Source organism: Panthera tigris, chromosome A2 (genome assembly GCF_018350195.1).
Source record: "Panthera tigris isolate Pti1 chromosome A2, P.tigris_Pti1_mat1.1, whole genome shotgun sequence".
NCBI lineage: Eukaryota > Metazoa > Chordata > Mammalia > Carnivora > Felidae > Panthera > Panthera tigris.
In genome coordinates, this window is record NC_056661.1 from 1346174 (window position 1) to 1369173 (window position 23000).

At 62.5% G+C, this 23000-nt stretch overlaps 1 protein-coding gene across 3 annotated transcripts in view; it reads right to left on the minus strand.

Annotated features, from left to right (window-relative positions):
- AP3D1 (adaptor related protein complex 3 subunit delta 1) overlaps positions 1-23000 on the minus strand; it is a 37188-nt gene that overhangs the window by 8249 nt on the left and 5939 nt on the right. For all 3 annotated transcript variants that reach the window (XM_042977631.1, XM_042977629.1, XM_042977630.1), the window contains exons 2-22: positions 17374-17469; positions 16699-16779; positions 15315-15395; positions 13273-13380; positions 11680-11809; positions 10649-10788; positions 10424-10497; positions 9353-9402; positions 8112-8161; positions 7747-7795; positions 6636-6781; positions 6402-6550; positions 6102-6332; positions 5452-5683; positions 4203-4348; positions 3706-3847; positions 2141-2212; positions 1365-1440; positions 693-895; positions 381-454; positions 118-298 (exon numbers count right to left, since the gene is read on the minus strand). In XM_042977631.1, coding sequence (XP_042833565.1) covers positions 118-298; positions 381-454; positions 693-895; positions 1365-1440; positions 2141-2212; positions 3706-3847; positions 4203-4348; positions 5452-5683; positions 6102-6332; positions 6402-6550; positions 6636-6781; positions 7747-7795; positions 8112-8161; positions 9353-9402; positions 10424-10497; positions 10649-10788; positions 11680-11809; positions 13273-13380; positions 15315-15395; positions 16699-16779; positions 17374-17469 — 2511 coding nt within the window. The remainder of the gene's footprint in view (positions 1-117; positions 299-380; positions 455-692; positions 896-1364; positions 1441-2140; positions 2213-3705; positions 3848-4202; positions 4349-5451; positions 5684-6101; positions 6333-6401; positions 6551-6635; positions 6782-7746; positions 7796-8111; positions 8162-9352; positions 9403-10423; positions 10498-10648; positions 10789-11679; positions 11810-13272; positions 13381-15314; positions 15396-16698; positions 16780-17373; positions 17470-23000) is intronic.

Below are 23000 nucleotides of genomic sequence, written 5' to 3' on the forward strand. Positions count from 1 at the left end.
GCGCACCGGCACGACCCCCAGGCCTGCCCCGCCGTGGCCACGCGGGCCGGCGTGGGGCGATGTGGCGTTCAGCGTGGGGGGCTGCGGGGGTCCCTGCACCCGGCTGCCCGCGCCCACCTCCTTCTCCTCCTTTCTCTTCTCCTTCTTCTCTCGCTCTTTCTCTCTGTGCTTCTTCTCTTTCTTCCTGGGCTTTTTGATCTTCTTCTCCACGACAGGGACGTCCTCCTTTTCGGGGGACTTGGTAGTCTCGGCGTTTCTGTGTTTCTGGACGGGCAGCCTCTCGCTGTCGGCCAGGGGCCTGGGGGCAGGCGGGTGCATCACAGCGAGCACTTGACGGGGACACAGGAAACAGGACGGCCCGGCTCCGCCCCCGTGCTTACCTGTCCAGGTCGACGTCCAGGGCCCTGTAAGGGTCGTTGGGGTCTTTGTCGTCCTCGTCGCTGGGGAGAGCGTTCTGAGGGGAGAGAGAAAGCGCATCCGGTCCGTCCGGCCCGAGCCCCCCGGGGTCTGTGAAGCCCCCCGCCCCCACGGGCACTCCGTAGGCAAGAGGTCGGGATGCCAGGGGCCCCCCGAGAACGCCAGTGACGGGAAGGCCCGCCCGAGCGTGGCCCCGGGAGCGGCGGTGGTGCCCGCGGGACACCTGCCCGTGGAGGGAACCCGCTCCCCGCCTGTCGTGGCCCCAGCGGGCCGACCTCAGGCATCTCCTCGGTGACGATGTCCACCCGCTGCGCCGGGGCCATGTCCTCGTCGCTCTCTGTGTGCAGCGAGCTGTGGCGCCGCGGCTTGCCCCTCTTGTCCTTGTCCTTCTTCTTCCTCCGCCTCCTGTCCTTCTCCAGCCTCTGCCGGTGCTCCCTCTCCTCCTGCAGCTTCACGTACTGGTCCGACACGGGCATCCCTGCAGGCGTGCGCCCCACGGTGCTCAGCGCCGCCCTGGCCCCGAGAGCCACGTGCGGGAGGCTGGCCCCTGGGGGCTCAGCAGGGCGAGCGGCCCACGGCCCACCGTGGTCTGCGCTAAAAGGGGGCGAGGGAGCTCACAGGGGCTGCCACCGTGGCTGCCCGGGAGCAGGCAGAGGCTTTCCGAGTGCGGACGTGCGGGTGCGTGGCGGCGGGGGTGGGGGTGGCGGTGGGGGCGCGGCAGGGTCCAGGGAGAAACGAGGCGGCGCCAGCATGGAGAGGCTGGGGCCCTTGGCGTGTACCCCCCACTCACCCTCCAATCTGGAACCTACTCCAGCCAAGGATGCAGGAGGGGGCAGGTCCGGGGCTGGTAAGGCCGGCCCTTGGCAGCATCCGGGACCCAGACTCGGGCCCCCACCCCCTCGCTCATGGGTTCCCGGGGCTCACACCCCGCCTGTGCAAATACTTGCCTGGCACTTTCAGGGGCACCGAGAGGTCTATCTGCACCACGGGGATATGTTCCACTCCGGGCATGTCCTGGTACCGCTGGAGAAGCAAGCAGTGAGCATTACCGGGCAGGACGCACGGACAGACGGGGACACCCGAGGTGGGGCCACGGCCCAGGATGACACACGCACGCAGCCGGCGGTGTGCGGGACCCCTGCAAATGCGACGGGGCACCCTGGGGAGCACAGCCCCCTAAGACTGGGGAACGGTCCGTCAGCACCAACAGGCACAGGGCCGAGGCACAGCTTTCTGTCTGGGTCACCTACTTCGAGTTAGAAAAGTAATGCAGCCCGAACCCCCTGCGTGCGCTAAAATCAAAGTCAGACATCACAGGAGCTGGTGAGGGTGCACGCCAGGTGTGGGCCACCTCGGCCCCTCAGAAAGTTGAGCGGAGCCACGAGGTGACCTGGCAATCCCCAGAGGAGGGCGATGGAACACCCATATGGAGCCGCGTCGACCGGGGGGAGCCCAGCAGGGGGAGGACACGGAGGAAGGCAGCAGGCACCACCTGGATTAAGATCTAGAACATTCTAGTCATGTGGAGTACCCCACATCCACACCCGCTCCCGGGTCTTGGTGTTCAGACCCACCTGGCAGTTGGGCCACGTGGACCTACCGCGACAACCAAACACCGGCCTGGAGCTGGGGGCCCCTGGTGTCCTCCCGAGAGCGGATGGGGGCGCTGTGGGGCTCAGGGGTAGGGGAGTGTCTCTCAAGGACGACTTGGGGCCAGCCTCACCTTTTGGGGAGATGGGGAGCTTTTGATGTAGAAAGGGTTGTTAGCCTGTTCCTGCTTCCGGGCTTCTCGACGCTGCAGGGACAGGATTCGAAGTGCAAGTCAGTGAATATGCTCGTGGAACAGACCCTCCCTTCCAGGCGTGGACTGCGTCCATGTTGCAGGCCCCAGGCGGGCCCGGAACGCCCCGGTACTTTACTGGTGGCCCCTGACCAATAGGGAGACCGCAGCAGGAACAAGTGGGGGGACAGCAAGAGCTCAGAAATGACCCCGGGATGTGGAGATGGCCTTCTGTTTCAAGGATGTGAGCTCAGAGAGGTTGGGTGAGCTGTCCGAGGTCGCTCAGTCACGAAGAAGAGCTGAGCTGGGAGTCAGATCACACTGCCTGAAGGCTCAGCCTGCAGATGGGCAGGAGGAGAGCAGGACAGGCCACGAGGGGACCCCTTGTTTCAGGACGATAAGGCATGGTGTGGTGGGGAGCTGAGGGGATGCAGTATCTCTGGACTTTTCTGAGCTGTCTGAATGCTGCATGTTATAAAACCTTCCACCGGAGGGGCGCCTGCAGGGCTCAGTGCGTTGAGCATCTGACTTTGGCTCAGCTCACAATCTCACAATTCATGAGTTCGAGCCCCGAGTCAGGCTCTGTGCTGACAGCTCAGAGCCTGGAACCTGTTTCAGATTCTATGTCTCTCTTTCTGCCCCTCCCCTACTCACGCTGTCCCGGTCTCTCTCTCCCAGGTAGATGATAAACATTAAGAAAAAACATTTTTTTTTTTTAACGTTTATTTATTTTTGAGACAGAGAGAGAGAGACAGAGCATGAACGGGGGAGGGGCAGAGAGCGAGGGAGACAAAGAATCGGAAGCAGGCGCCAGGCTCTGAGACGTCAGCCCAGAGCCCGACGCAGGGCTCGAACTCACGGACCGCGAGATCGTGACCTGAGCCGAAGTCGGACGCTTAACCGACTGAGCCACCCAGGCGCCCCAAGAAAAAACATTTTTTAAAGTAAAATAAAATCTTCCAAGGGCGCGGCCTGGGTGGCTCAGTCGGTTAAGCGTCCAACTTTGGCTCAGCTCACGATATCACGGTCCGGGAGTTCGAGCCCTACGTTGGGCTCTGTGCTGACAGCTCAGAGCCTGGAGCTGCTTCAGAGTCTGTGCCTCCCTTTCCCTCTGCCCTCCCACGCTCGTGCACATGAGCACATGCACTCTCTCTCTCTCTACCCCCAAGATAACCATTAAAAAAATTTTCTTAAAATAAAAGACAATAAAACCCTCCACCCAGAAAGCACGAGTGAAACCCCCTGCCTGCCAAACCAGGCCCTATGACTCTCTCTGAGGAGCTCAGGCCTTAAGAGAAAACGCTTCTCATTTGCACAAAACCCAACCCAGACCTCCCAGGTTGGCTCAGTGCTCCCCTGAGGGTACTGGGACAAAGCTCAGGTCGGACAGGACAGGAACATGCTCAGCCACCTGGGGGCTCAGGGTCCAGGGTCTGCTCTGAGCGAGGCCGTCCGCCCCGGAGGCCCCAGTGGGAACGAAGCCCGGCCTCCCTGCACCCGGTGCTCACCCGGGCCAGCTCCTCCTCCTCTGCCTCCGGCTGCCGCTGCTTGGCATGGCGCTGCTCCTCGTCGTGGAAGATGGCCTTGGGCTTCTCGTCCTCAGACTCGCTGTCCGAGGGCGGCTCGTTGATCCAAGCGTCCAGGTCCAGGCTATAAGATGCAGGGAGGTCACGAGGCAGCTCCAGCCCGAGTGCCAGCCTCGCACGCTCAGGGGGCAGATGAGACAGGGACGCTCCTGTCCTCTCGGAGACGAGGACGCAAAAGCTAGGCCGCCACTTGAGATCATGGCTGCCCAGTGAGAGTCTAGGGGCCCCTCGTGACCCTCCTCGTGTTCTGGGGACCCCATGCTGGCTCATCATACCCGGTATCTGTAGGCAAGGGCTGCCCCGTCTACTTCTGGGGGGCGGCAGCTGGGACAGGGACACCAGTCAAGACCCCACTGTGGTTCTTTCACTGCTCTTCCTGCCATCCTGGACCATGTCCTCTGACAGGCCGCGCCGCTCACCCTTCAGGAACTGGAACCTTCTTCTGTGCCTTGGGAGCCACTGGGTTCAGCTCTCCAGCAAAGAGGGCACTCACTTCTTCTGCTACCGGCACGTCCTTGGCCTGAAGCTTCTGGATGTGCTTGACCAGCTGCAAGACGCAGGACGCCTGAGGAGACCACAGGGGAGTCACAGTTTGGTCACGGAGGACTGGCCCTGTAGGCCACTTAGCACCCTAACGCATTGCCCAGCCCAGGAGAGTGGCTGCCTCTCGTCTGACCCTACTGAGAACGTCTAGAAGGCACCGAGAGCAGCACAAGAGTGGGCTCGGTTAAGTGTCCGGTTTCAGCTCAGGCCCTGATCTCAAGGCTGGTGAGTTAAAGCCCCACATCAGGCTATCTGCTGTCAACATAGAACCTGCTTTACATCCTCTGTCCCCTCTCTCTCTGCGCCCCTCTGCTGTGCGCATGCGCTCTCTCAAAACAAATAAACGTTAAGAAAACATACACGCGTGTACGTATATACCAAAGGCACCGAGAGAAGCCACGGGCCACACAGAAGCACCCGGGGAGGAAGATACCAGCCCTGGCCGCCGGTCAGTCTGCAGGAGACAAAGACTGAAACTGGCCCCCAAACAAGACGGAGTCACAAGCAGAGACAGCACTGTCCTCCGAGACCCAGACAACCCGAAACGGCAACTTCTAGGAGGCACCGGGCGCCGCCGTGCTGCCCGTCCTCTGCGGACTCCGACCCGGGACTCGGCTCGAGTGCGGCTCCCAGCCTGACGCAGGGCTCGAGGCCGGGGCACTGAACGCTTCTGTGAGGTCTGGATAACTGAGAGCCCTCCGCTGCCCCCGGGGCACCAGAAACGGCCCCCCCCCCCCCCGAGCTCCCTCCCACCCGCCTGCTGTATGCAGCACGTGCCAGACCAGTCTCCCTGCAGCAAGCGGCCCGGTCCCCGGCCACCCGCCACCCCACCCGGGAACCTGCTGCCAACCGGCTTGATTCCGATACTTCCCTCGCAGGCCGGCACCTCCCACTCGTTCTCTCTCTCACGACCTGCCCCCTTCTCGCTGCACTCCACCTGCGGAGGACCAACCGGCGCCTCCCCCGCCGGGGGGGGGGGGGGGGGCCGGAACCCGCCCACATCCCCGGGGCCGGGAGGGAGCCTGGAAAGCAGATTTCTCCCAAGATGCCCTCTGGGAAAGGCGAAGCCGGCCACAAACGAGAGACACAGGCTCTTCCGGAGGCAGACCCCCGAGGAACGCTCACCCGCTCCTGGACCTCCAGGTCCGCGCTCTGCACAAACTGGGGCAGCCGCTCCACCATGAGCTGGGTGACGTCCTGGGCCGCCTCCGGCTCCACCGCCTGCTCCTTCTGCTGCAGGATGGACGCGTAGAGCTTGACCACGTTCTGCACGTACACGGCCTGGATGTGGCCGGGTAGGGTAGTGACTTTAGGCCGCAGCATGGCCTCGAGGGTCTGCTGGGGCTCCTGCAAGTGCCTGCGGACAAGAAGGGCCCGATGAGCAGGCCGCCCCGCCACAGGGGTCACGTGGGCGCTCCCCCATCCCCAGGCACCAGGCCAGACGGACAGGACTCTAGGGAAGAAGCCACAGCAACGACGGGACGATGACGGAGTAGCGGCACCAAAAAAAAAAAAAAAAAAAAAAAAAAAAACGAAAAGAAAACAAAACCAGCTCGACAGCATCGTTGTAGCGACAGAACCTCCGCGGCTGCGACGGGCAGGGAGGAGAGGACACTGGGGAGAAACCCCATCACCCCGGGCCACGCCGCGACCGGCTCCTCGCTGGGGCTCGTGGTCGGAAATGTGCACTTGACTGCCGCGCCGTCCCCAGAGACAGCGGCCCAGGAAGGGGGCCCGGGGCAGCCGCCACGCCTCTCCCTGGGGAGCGCACTCACTCGGAGAACTCCCCGCAGATCCAGGCGGCCGCGTAGAGCACCTCGCAGATGCCGTTGCGCTGGGTGCTGCTGGCCACCAGGTGGGCGCTGTCGAGCAGCGCGGACATCTGCGACACGGCGAACTTGCGGATGGCCTTCACGCGGATGGCCACGTCCAGCATCTGCGCGGCGATGAGGTGGCCGTGGCGGGTGCCTTCCAGCCGGGTCAGCTCCACCAGGACGCTGATGTACCTGCAGGAGGGAGCCCTTGAGGAGTGCGCCCCGTGCCGGCGCCCGCCCCCGGGGCTGTGGGGCACGGACCACTGGAAGTTGGTGATGTGCTGATAGTTGCACTGGCTGCAGATGTCGATGATCTTGGTGAGCAGCTCGTCGCGGTAGGTCGTGCCCTCGGCCTTGTCCACGTGGCTCATCAGCTTTTTGACGATCTCCACCAGGTTCTTCTTGGACACCTGGGGGGAGGGGAGGAGCCGGTGAGGGAGGAGCCCGGGGACGCGTGCGGGGAGCGGGGAGCACAGGCCGGGGCGGGGCACACACCATTCCGTACAGGAGGTCGAGGGCCCGCAGGCGGATGGACTCGTCCTTGTCGTCCAGACACTGCAGGACGAGGTCCTTGTGGGCCTGCACGGACTTGGGGTGCGTCCTGAGGATCTTGGACATGGCCAGCAGGCCCAGGTATTTCACTGCGGAGACGGCGAGACCCCGTTAGCACGGACGCGCCTTCACAGCCCTCGGGGCCTGTGCGGAGACAGCGACGACGTGGACGCCGCCAGGACGGGCCGCACGCTGGCCCCCGGGTGTCCTCAACAGTGGGCGCTGCAGGCCAGGTGACCTCCCGCATGCGGCGCGCCACTGTCTCCCCCTGAGCGACCCACACATGGGGTCGCCGAAGCAGGGCACTGAAGCGCGGGCCTCCACGGGCCAGGTCCCAACAGAGCCTGTTTCTGTAAAAGCCTCGCGTGAGCACGTGGCCCGTGGTCACGACGGTGGGGGCGACGGGGCCCTGTCTGGCCCTTCGCGGGACAGGTCCGGCAGCCCCTGCCGCAAACAGATCTGGACTGAAAACGTGGAGCCAGTGCTCCCGGGCCCTCAGAAGCCCCTGACGCTCCGGTCCGGGCTCCGGGGCGCGTGACAGGCCAGAAGCCCTGATAGAGCATGTCTATAGAACACGCAGGCGCACGAGCAAGGCCAACGGGGGAGCTGGCCTCTCTGGACGGTCCCGGGGAGGCCTCAGGCAGGAGACATCAGTGCGGCTCCGGGCCTCACCCTGCAGCTCTCCTCTCACCCCCCGACTGTGTCTCCCCAGCAGCCCCCTTAGCTCCACGCTGGAACTGGTGCTCGGGGACCTCGCCCGGGTCGCACCTCCCCGGGCGCGTGGGCACACGACCCAGAGTCTCAAACTCCGCCAGCTAAACGCGGGAGGGGCCGTCACCACTGAGTCACACACTGAGACGGTGGTGCACGAGGGCAGCGGGCAGGGGCTGCGGCCAAGCGGAGAAAGATTGGCTTCTTTAAAATGCTGCCGAAGCCCGCGGCACCCCGTGCACACTAGGGGGCACAGCGGAAGAGTCCCAGCGCCTGTGCTCGTGCGGGATCGAGAGCCCCAGCGCCACGCAGGCTCCGGGTGCAGGCACAGAGAGGAACTCACAGTTCTGGTCGGAGTCTTCTATCAATATCCTCAATTTCTGGACACAGAGCTGCAGAGGAGAAGGCGACAGTGGTCACGCCTCTGAGACAACAGTGAATCCTGTGACCCCAGGCCTGCCGCGCGCCCTGGTCCGGCTCACAGGTTCCTGGGACCAGGAGGGGCAGGGGGACACCCGGCCCTGCTCCCCGCGGCAGGAAGGTGGCCTGTGGGCTCCAGCAGGGACATAGTTTGGGGACCGCCCACGTACACACTCCAGGGGCACGAACGTGTGTTCCCCTTGCTCCCTTGTCAACTCCATAGACGCGCGCCACACAGGGCCTGGCGCAGGGCACGACGCGTCGTGATAGGGGGGTGGGGGGGCGTACCTGGATGCTGGCGCTGTGGTTCGGCATGCCGGAGGACAGGGAGATGAGCACTGAAACAGAAAACCTTGTCTCAGGGACTCGCCAGTCCTCGCCCCACGTCCTCTGGGGGCGTCGGTCAGGGCGCCACACAGCACGGGCACGCCTGGCACTCTCCCAGGACAGGCCGGCTTGAGACCGCGTTTGGAACCTGACTCCGGGGCTCCCGCCGCCCTCACCGGCAGGGGGCTCGTGTCCCGGAGCTGTCTGTGCAGACACAAGGTTTGTGCCGAGGACCTGCTCCCCTCCTGGGGTCTGGGGTCTCTGCCCGAGCCCGGCAGAGGCGCCTGCTGACCGACCCCCGGTGAGAACCTGAGCGCTGGGTCTCTGTGGCCAAGAACACAGAGAGCCCCGAGGCAGGCACCCCCGTCCAGGGAAATTTCCAGAGCCTGCTCCACCCCCACCTGAGACCCACGACCCTGCAACGTGCCAGGCCCGCCTTGGCCTACTCCTCCCAGATCTCCTGCCCATCACCAAGGATAGCTCTGATCCTGCCACACCTCGGTTTCCCCCATCGACCCCTCCAGACACAGAGAAACCTCTCCACGTTCTGCGTTTGCTGCCTCTGGGTGCCAGCCTGCCCCAATGCCCACCCACCCGCCCTCCCTTTCTACTAGTGTCACTGAGCCTCTGAACACCCATGGCCCACGAAGCTCCAATCACCAAGTGTGGACCCCGGGCCAGCCTCCTGTGATGAATTTCAGGCTGTCCACGGGGCTGTGAGGAGGGACCAGAAGGCTGCCTTCCCAAAAGCTTGGGCCAGATAATCAGGCAGAGAGCAGGTGAACCCATGGGCCACTACATCCAGGAACAAGTGACCCAGACGGCAAACTAGGACACGGCCAGCCGGCCTGGGGGCAACGACTCTGGCTCTGCCAAACACAGCAGGTGGAGGGGCAGACGCACCCCCCAGCACTCTGTGTGGCCCACAGCCGGACTCAAACCACGGAAGCGCCTTCCGATCCCGCCCTGTGAAACCTTCCCGTGGTAGGTTCTGTGCTCGAGAGTTCACGGGGGACGGCACGGGGCCGGAGCCTCGCTCTAGAATACTCAGGAAGGAGAGTCTTGCTGGCAGGGGAGGTGCGTGGCCGAGGGCGGCAGGACGCGGCACTGGAGGCCAGAGGCGGGCAGGGGCCCTGGGCGCATGTGTCCCACGGCCGGTTGTGGCCCCCGGGGGTCCCGATGGGGGAGGGCGGGCCCCTCACCTGCGATGACGGTGTTCACGCACTCGTACAGAAGAGACATGGCGGATGTGCTGGCGGAGGAAGAGCAGAGGGTGAGGACTGGGAGGCCCGAGGCGGAGGCAGGCCTGGTGGCCCCGCACGCTCCCGTCGCCTGGGTCCGCGGCAGTCCCCGGGGGACACTAGCCTCCCTTTCTAACCGCCGGCGGTGACCTCTGATGTCCCCAGAACCCGTTTTGTGATGTCCGTGAGGGAATGCCACCTGCCCTAAATGTCTCTCCGGACCTGGGACGGCCCCCTGCCCCGCCTCAGGGGCCCACACACAGGTGGGCACAGCACAGACGTCCGTGGCCCCAGTGCTACCCCTGGGGGCGTCCAGTACGGCCCAGGGTGACACCCAAGGGCAGGCACCAGGTGCGTCTACTCCACTCTGACATCCTCCGAGGTGACGCTCTTGATCCCGAGTCACCTAAACCTGACAGCATGGCCGCCACCTGTCCCAGAGAACAGGGGCCAGCAGCCCGTCCACACCATAGTCACGAGACTCATGGCTTCCCATTAATCCCCTCTGAAGACCACAGAGCCGCACCACATGCAAAGATGCCTGTCGTTTAAAACCAAAGATGCTCTGAGCCCAAGGCCTCACGCAGGGCACGTGGCGCTAGGTCTGATGTGGCCACGAAACCCCCGTTCCTCCCACCGCCCATCCTTCCAGGTCCCCTGGAGAGCAGATCTCTGGTGCCATCCGCCACTCAGCGTCCGTGATTCAAGCGCAGGCACCCAGAGTGGAGTGGGAGCTCTTGCAACATTCCGGAACTGGCCAGAGACCCAGCCAGACGGCCAGGGCCTACTGGTGAGCTAGGGGTCTTCCTTCCTTTTGTTTTCACTGGTGCTGTTTCCAAAACGGATTCACAGTCCCCAGTGTCCCGGGAGGGCCGGCATGAGCCTCGGTGGCACAGCTCATGGTCCGGAGCCAAGTCCCATGGCGTGTGTTTGCTTCTTGCCACCAGGACTCTCCCCGGGTCCCCCCGAGGGCCCAGAGGGGGCACGGGGCTGCGTGCGGCAGACGAGGTCACATGGGGGTCGAGGGCTCACCTGTGGATCAGGTTGGTGAGAGGCTCGATCAGCTTCTTGCCCAACCTTGGCTCCAAGGGGGTCAGAGCACCAAACTAGGGACGACAAAAGCCGGGGGGGGGCGGTCACTCGTGGCAGGAACAGAACCGTGCGGACTCCGACCCGCACCCACACGCCCAGGGGACTCCTAGGACACGCCGGGGCCGTTTTGTGTGGGAGGAAGGGAAGGTCAGGAGGGATACTTGCCAGTTTGATAATCTTGATGAGGACCCAGTTGTTGGTTGAGGAGGTCATCAGCTTGAAGAACAGGGGGGCAAGGGAAAGGTAGTTTTTGGGGTTACGCCTGGCCAGTTCACAGATGACGTTGACTGCGGCCGACTGGACCCCTGTGAAATAAGGGGGTGTCCCATCAGCAAGGGAGTCCCTTTGCAGCAGTTAAGAGTCTCAACAACACGGGGAGGTACAGCCTTCTCGAGGAGGGGCGTCCTCCTCAGGCTGGTCCCCCCAAGTGCAGGGAGCCCTGCTCTGTGCCTGGCACACTGCCCATCACCTGTGGGCCGGGTTGAAGTCACGTCAGGGCTAGGCTCCCAGCGGCCAAGGCCAAGGCAACAGACACGGCCCGTCGCCTGAGTCTGTGGGCTGCTCCCCTGCAGGTCCCAAGGAACTCCGGGCTCAGGACACCCACCACGCCTGCCGCCTCGCTCCTACTTTCCTAACAAAACTTTCCACGGCCTGATTCTCCTGAAGACAAGGCAGGCTCTCCCGAGAGACAAGCTGGGACTTGCCTTGTGTCACAGAAGCCACCTGACACTGCTCAGCCTGGGGAGTCCTCAACGAAGGAAGGATTTGTAGAGGACAAGTAGGCACGAGCCCCGTGGTGGGGACTGGGGCCAAGACACCGGCATCAAGTCATGAGCGCTAAGGTGTGAACAGACAGCGGGCACTCCCCAGTGTGGGGACGGCGGGGCGGGGGTCTGCTGAGAGGCTGGAAAAAGGGCAGCCCAGAGGCAAGGGGACACCCAGCACCCAGAGCTCGGCGCCTAAACCCCACACCTGGCCCACAAACGGGGCCAGGCTCCTCGGAGAAATGGCGGGTTCCAGGCCAGAGCGCGGGAAGCAGGTGCCAGAAGGGAAGGAGGCGCTGTCTGGAGAGATCCCAGGACACGAGACCGGGACCTAGTGCCCCTTCAACGCTTTCCCTGCAGCATCCTGCACCAGGGGCTCACAGATGCCACGGAGCCCTGCGCCCCCAGCCACCCCCTCGCCAATCGACAAACCGGGATCGGGGTCCTCCAGCTTCTCCTTCAGGCGGGGGAACGCGGGGCGTAGGGACTCGGGGTACTTCAGGAACACCTTGTACATGATCAGGACAGCCTTCTTCCGAATGTACGGCTTGGTGTGCGACATCTGCAGGGATAGAGGTCCGGTCAGCCTCCCCGCCACACCGCTACTCTCCCGGCGCCGGCCCTGCTCACCTCCCCCGCTGCCCCTGTCGCCCTCCCCGCAGCCACCCAGCTCACCTGTCCTGCTCACCTGTCCTGCATCTGCCCGAGTCTCCCCTCCATCACCCGAAGGAAAGCCCTCTCTCCAGCTCATCTGGTTTCTGGCCTCCAAACCAGGCCTGCTCACCTGCTCCACTGCCCCCAGCCCAGGGGTCACATGATAGTGTCGTGGACAGAACTGAAACCTGCTTCCCTGTGCCTGTGACCCCATGTCCGCCCTCCGGAGGCTGAGACCCTTGTCATACACTGGCTGGAACCCGATGAGGGACAGACAGAGGGACGGGGCCCTGAACTGGAAAGCAAGCCTCTGCCTCACGAGCCTCCAGCTGCCGAGGCCCGTTCCCACAGCAGGGTGCCAGGGTCCCCTCCACACGTGACCGTCTCGGACTCTTGTCCTTTCGGGACTCTGCTCTGGCCAGAAAGGCCTCCTGCCTCCGATGCACATGGGCCCTGGGGACCTTGCCCCGAGAGAGCTCCCAGCCCCACGACCCAGCACCGTCTGGGCCGGAAGGGCAGAACTCTTGCTCCGGCTCTCGAGAGCCACCAGGGACACGATGTGAACGAGTGGGCGGGGGCGAGTGTGGGCAAAGTCAGTTACGACCGGGCCAGCTGCATGGGGCAGGGCCGAGGCACACCGGCCCCCGTTCTAGAAGCTGCTGGCACACACAGTCTGAGACCACAGGCTGAGACTGATCCATCCACACGGCAAACAGGCTGACCTGGACGGACGGACCTGTCCAGGGGCGGAACGCAGCCGCCCTTCTGCTCTGCCCAGATAAAACCGGATGGGAAAAGGCCTCCCAATTAGCTGAAGATTCAGGTGTACGGCTGGTGCCCCTGAGGACCACGACTTCTAAGAGGACATCTGCGTTTTAGAAAGATGCTCTGACAGCCTAGAGAGGAGCCCTGGGTGGGGTCCTGGCCCTTCAGGTGACCGAACCACCGGAAGTCAAGTTGTGGCCAGAGGGAAACACGACATCAGGGATGGAGCCGGAAGAACCACGCTAACCACGTGCAGGGCCACAACCGCCACGGCCCGCCACCGGGCCACCACCAGGCAGGGAGGCGGTAAGTGGCAGGGACGCGCCGGGGGACGTGGGCGCTCGCCCCAGGCCCCGGGCAGGGCTAGTGAAAGAAGGTGACGAAGGGATGTGAGGGTGGAGACAGCCGGAGCCTGGGGCCCCACCGGTGAGGGGGTGGGGGACACGTCAACCCGGTGCCCCGTCTCTTCCGGGGGAACCTGGCCCACTCCCACGTGCCCGAGTGTCCCTGGTGTGACGGTTAACCTCCATTTTCCAGGCACCTGGACGGACCAAGTCACGTCACGGGGCAAAGGCCAAGGGGGGTCGGGTACTCTCGCAAACTCACCAGTGTCATGATGTCGTTGGCCAAGTCTCTGGCAAGATCTGGGGTAACAAAACAGGACAGGCCAGTCAGTGCAACGCCAGTGTCGTACTGGCTGGGGCTGCTCAGGTCCTGGAAAGGGAAGGAGGAGGGTCAGCGGGCAGGTGCCACCCGGGCATCACGGGCTCCCGGCCCGCAGTCTGGGGCTGTGCCTGTCTGAGGAGTAGCGAGCAGCAGCCCATTCTGGGACTGTCCCCGAAGAGCTGGGACGGTGGGAGAGCCGTCCCCACCCCGCTGGGCACAGAGGCCCACGGCGGGCACCACCCTCCGCACAGACACAGCCCGGCGTCCCAGGGCCGTGACCACAGGCGGGGCCGAGCCTGTACCAGTGCCTGGCTCGCGAACTGCCCGCCTGTTTGTGATCCCCGACGTGAGGGGAAGCCACATCTGGCCGGCCCTAACCGCCCCCCAGGCCTGCGGCGGGGGTCCCCAGACCAGAACCAGGGGCCACTCCTCCGGCCCCGCCCAAAGGCACGGCACCTACGGCCCAAGGCTCGTGTTTCGGGCGGGCAGCCGCCAGAGGCCTCTGGTTACACAGCGCAGAAGGGCCCGGCCTCCACACCAGGGAAGCATCGTCTGTGCCAGAAACCTGCCCTGGGGATGCTTTCCTAAGGAACCCCCCAAACACCATCTATACGTGGTAAAAACAGACTGAGAGGCATTTTAGGAGTTGACCTTCCAGACTGTGGGGACAACCTGAAGAGGCCAACTTCGGAAACCCACTCCAGCCCAGGCTGACGGGACGGAACCAAGGGGGAGCCCTGGACGGCCAGGCTCCTTCTTCAGTGAGACTTACGCGGGGCTTTTCAGAGACAGAAGTTTCTGGGGAGGACGCCTGCATCACCATTAAGTGGGAGGAGCCCCAGCCGAGGGGACGGGGGTGGGGCCGGTCTGCGGAAGCCGTGTTTCAGAAGTCACGGGTTTATTTAAATGACACACGTGGGGGCTAAGTCGGTTCAACGTCCAACTCTTCATTTCGGCCCAGGTTGTGATCTCATGGGTCTGTGAGATCAGGCCCCATGTCGGGCTCTGTGCTGACAGCAGAGACCCAAGCGACCCACCTCTAGCACACGTCCACGCGGAGACGTCTGAACGGAGGTCCTTACAAAGGGGTGGGTGGGGGCACGGCTGCGCCCTGGCACTGGGCCAGAGACCGTTCTTGCCGGGCGGGCGGGCTGGTGCCTGGGGGTCCAGCAGCCGGAGGGCCCCCCCCCCCCCCGTAGGCTCCCCCAGTGGCCGCTCCCGGCCGGGCTTGCCCCTCGAGGCCCTGTGGCGTCCACTTCTGCCATACAGCCTGACCACCGCTACCTCCGCACGACCACGGGCTCGCGCGCTCAGACCAGTGGCCCGGCCCACGCCAAGCGCCCACACACACCCCGGCCAGGAGCCCGGCCCGGGTCACCAGGTGCCCCCGCGAGGGCGACCGCAACTCACGGGGTCCGGCCCGCAAACCCCACCGCCGGTGAGCTCTGCCTCTCCCTGACACCCCCTCACTACTGCCCAAAAGATGCTCGAAGCTCTGCGGCCGAGGAAGAAAGTTACCACTCGGTGATCTTCGAGACTAAGACACAAAAACTTACACACGACGGAAATGTGTACGCAGCGTGACTAAAAGGGCCCCGGGCAGGGAGGCCCCCGCAGGCAGGGCGTGCAGCCCCGAGGAGCACTCCCAGAGGGACAGGGGCCTGAGACAGCCCTCCAACTCCCAGAGCCCACCCCCCCCCCCCACCGCCGGGGCAGGGAAGGGGGACATCTGGCAACCTCCAGCTTCGCCACTGCCCGAGGGCAGGGAGACGGCCCGCCACACCACTCCTGGGCGTCTCCTGCCGATGCCGTGGCCACGTTCACGAGCCACGGGCTCGCGAAGGGGGTCACGACAGCGAGAGCTCGTGGGCCTCGCTGCTTTCGACTCACCGCTCGTTCGGAGCAGCAGAAAAGCCAGCGTGGAGGATACTACGGGGACAGGGTGACTCGAGGGCACTCGGTGAGGGCCAAGGACGGCCTACCTTGCGGATCTGGTTCGTCGTCAGCATGATGACGTCGGTCCCCTCGTGAAAGCACTGGGAAGCAGCGAGGTAGCCGATCCGCTGTGAGTCAGACACAGGGCGTCACACACGAGGCAGGGGCCGGGCGCCCTGGGGAGAAGCCCCCAGGCCGCCCCCCGAGCTCTGTGCCAAGAAGCCCCCTGGTCAGGCAGTGACAGCCTGCAGCTGGCCGCGGGAACACTGGTGGGTGGGTGCCAGAAAGTCATTCTAGGAGGAGGAGGAGGAGGAGGAAACTGCTCCCGAGTTCCAGACCCGGCCTTTGAAATGCAAGTTCTCATAAGGTCCGCCAGACCACCCGGTCCTCTCCCCAGCATGTGTCCTGACAGCCTCCTGGGCAGCCAGGAGCTCCCTTTACATCGAATTTGTAAGTCATCACAGGCACTGGGTTTTCTTAGCACTCGGGTCCCTCTGCCAGGATGACGCAGACACCTACGTCACACTGGCACACGGACGAGATGCTCTCGTACACGTGCAGAGCGCCTCCCGATTCTGGCAACACAACATTTTGTTTCTTCACCGAGAGTAACCGGTGGGCAGGATGACGGTGTCCTTCAGAGGGAGCGCGGGGCTGACCCAGGCAGTGACCCTTAGGCGGGCGCGAGGCCCTGGGGACCTGGAAATGGTCTCTGCTGCCCGCCTGGTGAGACCCCAGGAAGACTACGGAGTGCCCTCAACTGGGCCACACAGACGGCCGATCGTTTTTCAGAATATTTACGAGTTATGATATCGAGTGAGGAGGCAGCGCTCCAGATCCCTCACAAGCAGGACCCCTGCGAGGTGAAGGAAAACGCTCAGAAAGGACCACGAGACCCTGGGGCCAGGTGACAAGTGGTGGCCTCTGTGCAAGACCGTCGGTGCTTTCTTGTTTTTTGGACAGTTACACATTTATCTTTCCTGGCGTCAAAAAACAGGGCGCCAGGGTGGCTCAGTCAGTTGAGCATCTGACTTCAACTGAGGTCATGATCTCACGGTTCGTGGGTTTGAGCCCCGCATCTGGCTGGCTGCTGTCAGCTCAGAGCCTGCTTCGGATCCACTGCCCCCCGCCCCCGTCCCTCCCCCGTGCACACGCTTTCTCTCAAAAATAAACACTAAAAATGAGATACACATACATAATCCTACAGACCCATCATTTCACTGACATTCCTCGAAGTTGAAAAAGGAAAGCACACAGATGATGCTAACAAATAACGTGACAAACGTGAGCTGGTGATGTCTGAGGCGTGGAGGTTTGATTGGAATAGGCCGCTCGTGTCCCGCACTCTGTTTCTGCGTGGCGTGGCCCCCGGCCACCCTCACCCTCTGCCACCACGCGGTTCAGGTCTCAAAGCAAGCTCGCCCGCCTCACCTTGAACGTGAACTTGGAGGCGCTCATCACTTCTATGATGTTGAAGGCAGCCCAGCTGATGTCATAGCCCAACATCTGTAACTGTTGAAGAGACAGGCGCGCTGATTTTCACTCGCACGCCGAGGCGTGAGCCCCAACGTCCAACATCTGTCTCAGCTCCTACAGGACCGCCACACGCTTCCCGAACAGGCGGGCCTCTCCACGCACACACCCCGGGGCATTTCATTTCTCCTTCTGACGGGCTTGCCTTCCCATTGAAAACCACAGGGCCACGTTAATCACAAACACAGGATGAAGGCCTGTGGTTGAAATACTAGCATCTAGGAGTACTGGTTAAAATTCCCCACACCCCCGAAGTGACGAGGCGCCCCTGGCAAGCCTTCCACCTCCCTTCTGACCAGCAGAGGGGCCAGAAGAGGGGGGCCTGGCCCAGGCCAGGCGGGGCCCGCCATGCCCCGAGCCCCAGGGTCGTCGCGGCGTGCCCTCCCTCAACTTTGTGCCAAGGCCGGCGCCTGGAGCTGATGGTGTCCATGTCTGGCAGGCGGGTAGAAGCGGACGGTGGACGGATAAACGGGTGGACAGAAGGACGGATGGAGGGATGGTGGAGTCTGCAACCTGCCTGACGGCGTCGGGGTTGGGGGGGCACCGCCTGAGCAAACAGTCCGCGGTACTTACGTAGGTCAGCTTGCAGACCGCGTTGGCTTTTACTGCAATGTTGTCTTGCTTCAGCTCTTGCTTGATTTCATCAATGCACTGAGAGATATACTTTGCCTAAAAGGGAAGCAGACAGCGTTGGAAAATCCCAAGTGTCTAAAACGGTCAAGAAAGCAGGCAAACACAAGAGGCCGCCCGCCGTGTGATTCCGCTGGCGTGAAACGCCCCGAGCAGGCACATCCACACGCACAGGAAGCAGGCCGGTGGGTGTCGGGGGCTGGGGAGGGGGGCTGGGGTGACACGGTGCCCTGAAGCTCACTGCGGTGACGGCTGCCCGACTCCTGAACGCACCAGCGAGGAACCGCGCGGGTGACTCGTACGGCACGCGAGCGTCTAGCAGAGCTGGCACTTAAAGAAGCCGCTTCGGCAAGACGCCCGGGGGCCCCTCAGTCCTGAGAGGACAGGACGACGGCGAGAGCCGGACTCCCTGCCACGGAAGCAGGTGCCGCAACATGTTATTCCACTTTCGCAACTTGTGTGCACAGCTGACGTTTCCCTTCTCTTTCTTTCTAAGCAACGTCTGCACTCAACGCGGGGCTTAACTCACAGCCCCCAGACCAAGAATCCTATGCCCTCTTCTCATTGAGCCGTCCAGGCGCCCCCTAGCGGTGGTTTTATGTGTCGCAGCGCTTTAAAAGTTAAAAAAGAACTTCAACGCAGAACAACATTAAGGCACGGGGTCCTCTAGTTTTAACAGCTCGCACTGAAACTCGCACAAGGCGCGGAAGTAACCCCCAGGTCCCGCCGTCCACCCGCTGACGCGGGCTGCTCGACACCCAGCTCTCCCGTCCGGTCCTGCCCTGGCGGCAGCGAACTCATCTGGGCGTCTCCGTGGCGCCCGCTGGCTTCTCTCAACGGGCACCATGGCGGGGCTCGTGCCCGCGGTAGCACAGGGTCTGTGCCTTGCTCGGTCTCCCCCACACACACGTAGGCCACCTCGTGTTTATCCGTTTGAAGGATGGACACTTGCAAACTGCCCACCTTTTCAACTCCAGGAGTCACGCCGCAGGGGTTGCGGGGACACGGTCTGAGGATTCCCTTGGGTTTCCTTGCTGATTCAGCACATCTACCACTCAAACGGGCTTGACCCGAAGCAGTACTGACACACGAAGTCAAGAGCCACTGGCGTGCCCCTCTGGGGGGGGGGGGGGCGCAAGGCTCCTTTCACCCCTGCCCCGAAGAGGCCTCAGAGAGGAGCCACGAAGCGAGTGGCCACCGCAGGGCTCGGAACGAGTTTGTAGGGTCAGTGCCCCAGCCCCGCACGTGCCCAGCACTCCATGCAGCACGAGGAGCCTCCCGTCTGTTATGTTGCCAACAGCAACCACCGCTAGGATGTGCCCGGTTGGGCACCTGCCGGCAGGACTCAGTGGTCAGCCCCTGGATGCCGTCCCCAGGGCGACAGCGTCCCGAGAGACCAGGGTGGCAAGCCCGTGGCGGACTCCTGCTCCAAGTGTCCTGTATGCTGGCCGTGCACCCTGCGTTCCCGTCCCCGTTCCCGTCCCCCAAGGCCACACCCCGCTCGGCCCCGAGACGCTCCTCTGCCTGAAGCACAGGCTCCTGGAGACAGGAGCCATCGGAGCCCTCTCTCAGCCAGGGAGGAGTTCATGAATATTTTACGACCGAGAGTCGGGGCAATGGAGCGAGTGTCACTGTATCCTTCCAACAGGCTTCCGGTTACTAAATCCCACTTGGGAATCTTCACTTGCTGTCCCTGCACACAGATGGCCCTTCCTGCATCCTGGATCATGACCGTTAGCCATGTAAAAGGGGAAAAAACAGGGGGCTGTCTGGCTGAATGGGTGGGGCATCCACTCTTGATCCCAGGGTCGAGAGTTCAAGCCCCACACTGGGCGCGGAGCCTACTCTGAATGAATGAATGAACGAATGAATGAAATGGAAAGAACAGGCAGACAGTGACAAGTGTGGGGGGACTCACGCTTACGCACGGAAGACGGGGCCAGGTGATGGCCCGGCAGCGCTCCCAGGCGCGCACTCAAGAACGGGGGGGCCGACCGTGCGGTGGCAGGACTCGTGACGGCCCCTAAGCACAAACTCAAATGTTCTGCTGCTGCTGACGCGTTTGCACACAGTCTAGGGACCTCCCCACCCCGGCTTTCGGGAGAGCCAGAGTCCACTTCTGCCGCCGTCCACGGAGCTCCCATCAGTCCCAGGCTCCCCCAGATGCGGCTTTAAAACTATCTGGAGACACAAAAGCACCGGGTAATGTCTCTCCTGGCTTTTATCTCCAGCACCCCACAGAGCAGCCAAGGCCTGGGGCTCCTGGCTTCCAGAACCAGAACACGGGGCAGCTGCCACTCAAGGAAGGAAATCCCAGGGGGCGGGGAACTGGTGGGGGGGCGATGGTGCCCACACGCTAACATAGAAACTCAGCCCAAATCCGAGGCTGACCCCAGAGCTAGGCATGCACGGCACGTTCCAGCTAAAGCAAAAAGACACGAACACACTGCACCCGCCCCCTGCCCACAGCGAGGAGGGCAGAGCTGGAGTCTCAGCCCAGACAACAAGCTAACTGCCCCTTAAAGTAACCCTGCCCCCCCCCCCCCCGTCAACACGCCTCAGAGAAAATAACACCGTCTGGAGCCTCCAAAAACGTATCAGTCACAACGTCCAGGATTCGGTCTGAAGCTACTCAAAACAAGAAACAGGATAATGTTACCCGTACCCAAGAAAAAGAGACAATCCACGAACACTGGCCTGGAGGTAGCCCAAAGGATGGAATTAGCACACGAAGGCCGCAGCTTGGCCACTGTGACCGTGCTCTCAGGAAGCAGAAAAAAGGAGGCGCTCACAAAGAGGAGGAGGAGAACTCTCAGCAAACACAAGTGGTATAAAATAAGCAAGCGGAGGTTCCAGAAAGATAATTTCTGGAACAAAGAATGCACGGAACGGACTGAAGGGCAAACTGGAGCTGGAGAGAGAAGTCAGCGCATTGGAAGGTGCGACAATAGTAACCGTCCGGTCTGAAGGGGAGAAAAGTTCGAGGAAAGAGAGGCAGAGCCCCAGGTCTGTGGGACAAGAGCACGCGGCAGGACAGGCATGTAATCGGAGTCCCAGGAAAGGAAGGGGGGACAGAGAACACGTCTGAAACGAGAACGGCTGAAACTCCCCACATTCAGTGAAAGATGTACACGTACAGGTTCGAGAAGCTCAGCACCAACCAACAGAAAACTGAAAGAAAACCACACCCACACATCCCCAAGTCAAAGGGCCAAAAACTGAAGATCAGGAGAGAATCTTTATTTATCTATTTATTTAGGTAATCTCTATGCCCAACGTGGGGCTCAAACTCGCGGATCAAGAGCCACGTGCTGCACTGGCTGAACCGGCCAGGCCGATGACATCTGTCCCTGCACCTCGGGGCACTCCCGGGCGGAGGGACACGTGAGCCTGCTTGAACTGGAGCTGTGGGTAGAGAGGAGGCGCCTGGCTCGCGGCCCGCGCACCTGGGAAAGGCGGGGAGGTGACGAAGGACCGGAGAGCACGTGCTCACGCAGGAGGATTCAGGACTGACCTCGAACGGGGTCGCAGCAAGTCGAAGGAAGGCAAGCGGAGCCCCGTGGCCACGTTAATCTCTCATTTACACGCAACATCACTAACAAGGAACAGGCTGGTCAGGGTGGGCGGGCGGATCGGGATCCGCGTCCAGACAACGCTATTAAAAACCTACGTCAGAAAGAGCTTAAAGCCTAAGGTACGAATAGCTACGTATCCTTGCCGTTTAGTGAAAAAGAGAGAAATCGGAGGGGCGAGCATGATTCGGACTCTCAAACAGCAAACCGAGCACTGAAAGGGACGATGCCCTCTCTGCACCTTCTTCGCTAGAGAATTTAATTTCGAACAAAGGACACAAACTTCCCTTCTACAGGACTCCTCAGGTCTATTGTAAGTAGCCATTTCGACCCTGGCCACCTAGCAGGATTCCCTGCAGCACTCTCTCCCCATAAACGCACCGGCGGCCCCATTATCGACATCCCCACCCAGCACCGAACGTGACGAACCACGGTCCACAGCGGACACGAGGTCGCTCCCGGTGCGGCACACCCCGTGGGTTCGGACGAATGTCACGGACACCTGCCCACCACCACGGTGTCGTCCGGAGTAGACCCGCGGCCCCGAAACTCCTGTGCTCCTCCCATTCACCCTCCCCCACCCCGGCAGCCGTGCCTCCGCGGTCCTGCCTCGTCCAGAGCATCCCGGACTGGGAACCACCCCGTGTGTCGCCTCCTCAGCCTGGCTTCTGTCACCGAGTGCTGTGCGTCTGAGGCTCCCCCGTGTCTCTGTGCGGCTCGATGGCCCGTTTTTAGTGCCGGACGGGCCACGGTCTGTCTGTCACCTGCGTGGGCCACGGTCTGTCACCTGCGTGGGCCAGTTCGTCCATCCGCTCACCTGCTGAAGGGGCAGCACACTTCCTCCAGCCCTTGACGTTTTCACAAGGTTCTCTGGACTGTCCCAAACACGTCAGCTCTGTCCGCGGGCCCCACTGGCTCCCCGGCTCAGGGTCTTGGAGCCCACACCACCCTGTCCATGAGCGTGAGCCCGGGGCCCCTTACGGGCTGAGACCCCCAGAGCCTGGCATGCACGGGAGGTTCTGCCGGAGTGTAAGTCAGTGTTCCGAGCCACTCGAGTTTCTCAGACCAGAAAATGTCAAGTCCTCACGACAACTGGGACAGGGTGGGGACGGCTTTCTCCGCCTTATGAAGAACAACCAGGGTGCTGACCACCATCACCATCATTTCGATACATTTTGACCCCAAAACGTAGGAAAAGTCAGTTGGGAAACGAAGGAAGCTGTTCTACCGACCACACTCGAGTGTCAGCGACAACTCAGGACGCCACGCTAGCGTTTTGCCCTGGACGGGCTCCAACGCCCCTGCGGCCAAGAGGAGCCGCGGCCACCTCGGGGAAGGCCTCACACGCCGCCCCAGACCCACTCGGTCCCAGTAACTGGAGACGGTGTGACTCCGGCAGCCTCCCAGCTCCCCCCCCCACCCCCAACCCTGCACACACAACAGGCGGTGCCTGGCAGCCAATCAAGGTCATTCTTGTCATCTTCGTGGCCCGCATCACCCTCGGCTCTCACACGGGACAGACGACCAAGGGGTACCAAGGTCCACCTAAGGGGCAGGAATGCTCTTCAAAACACTTCGATGCAAATCCATGAAGACAGAAGCAGATCCAGGAGGCTGGGGGAGGGGGTGGGGAAGTATCTGTAGACGGACACGGGTTTCTTTTGGGTGTGACGGAAGTGTCCTAAAGTGACAATGTGCTGACAGCTACGCACCGTTGTTTCGGCGACAGAGAGACAGAGAGAGGCAGAGAGGGAACCTCAAGCAGGATCCACGCTTAGGCTGGAGCCCAACACAGAGCTCGATCTCACAACCACGACATCGTGACCTGAGCCGAGATCAGCCGGAGCAGCGGCCAGAAGCCAGCGGCAGAGAGCTCGGTGCAGGCAGAAGCAAGCACCGGGCAGGGACACGAGGTTAGGTGATAAACTCACCAGCAAAGCAGTTCACTCAAAGAACTTCAGGCAATTACGTTAACTGAACTGTGTAACGTGCTATGTG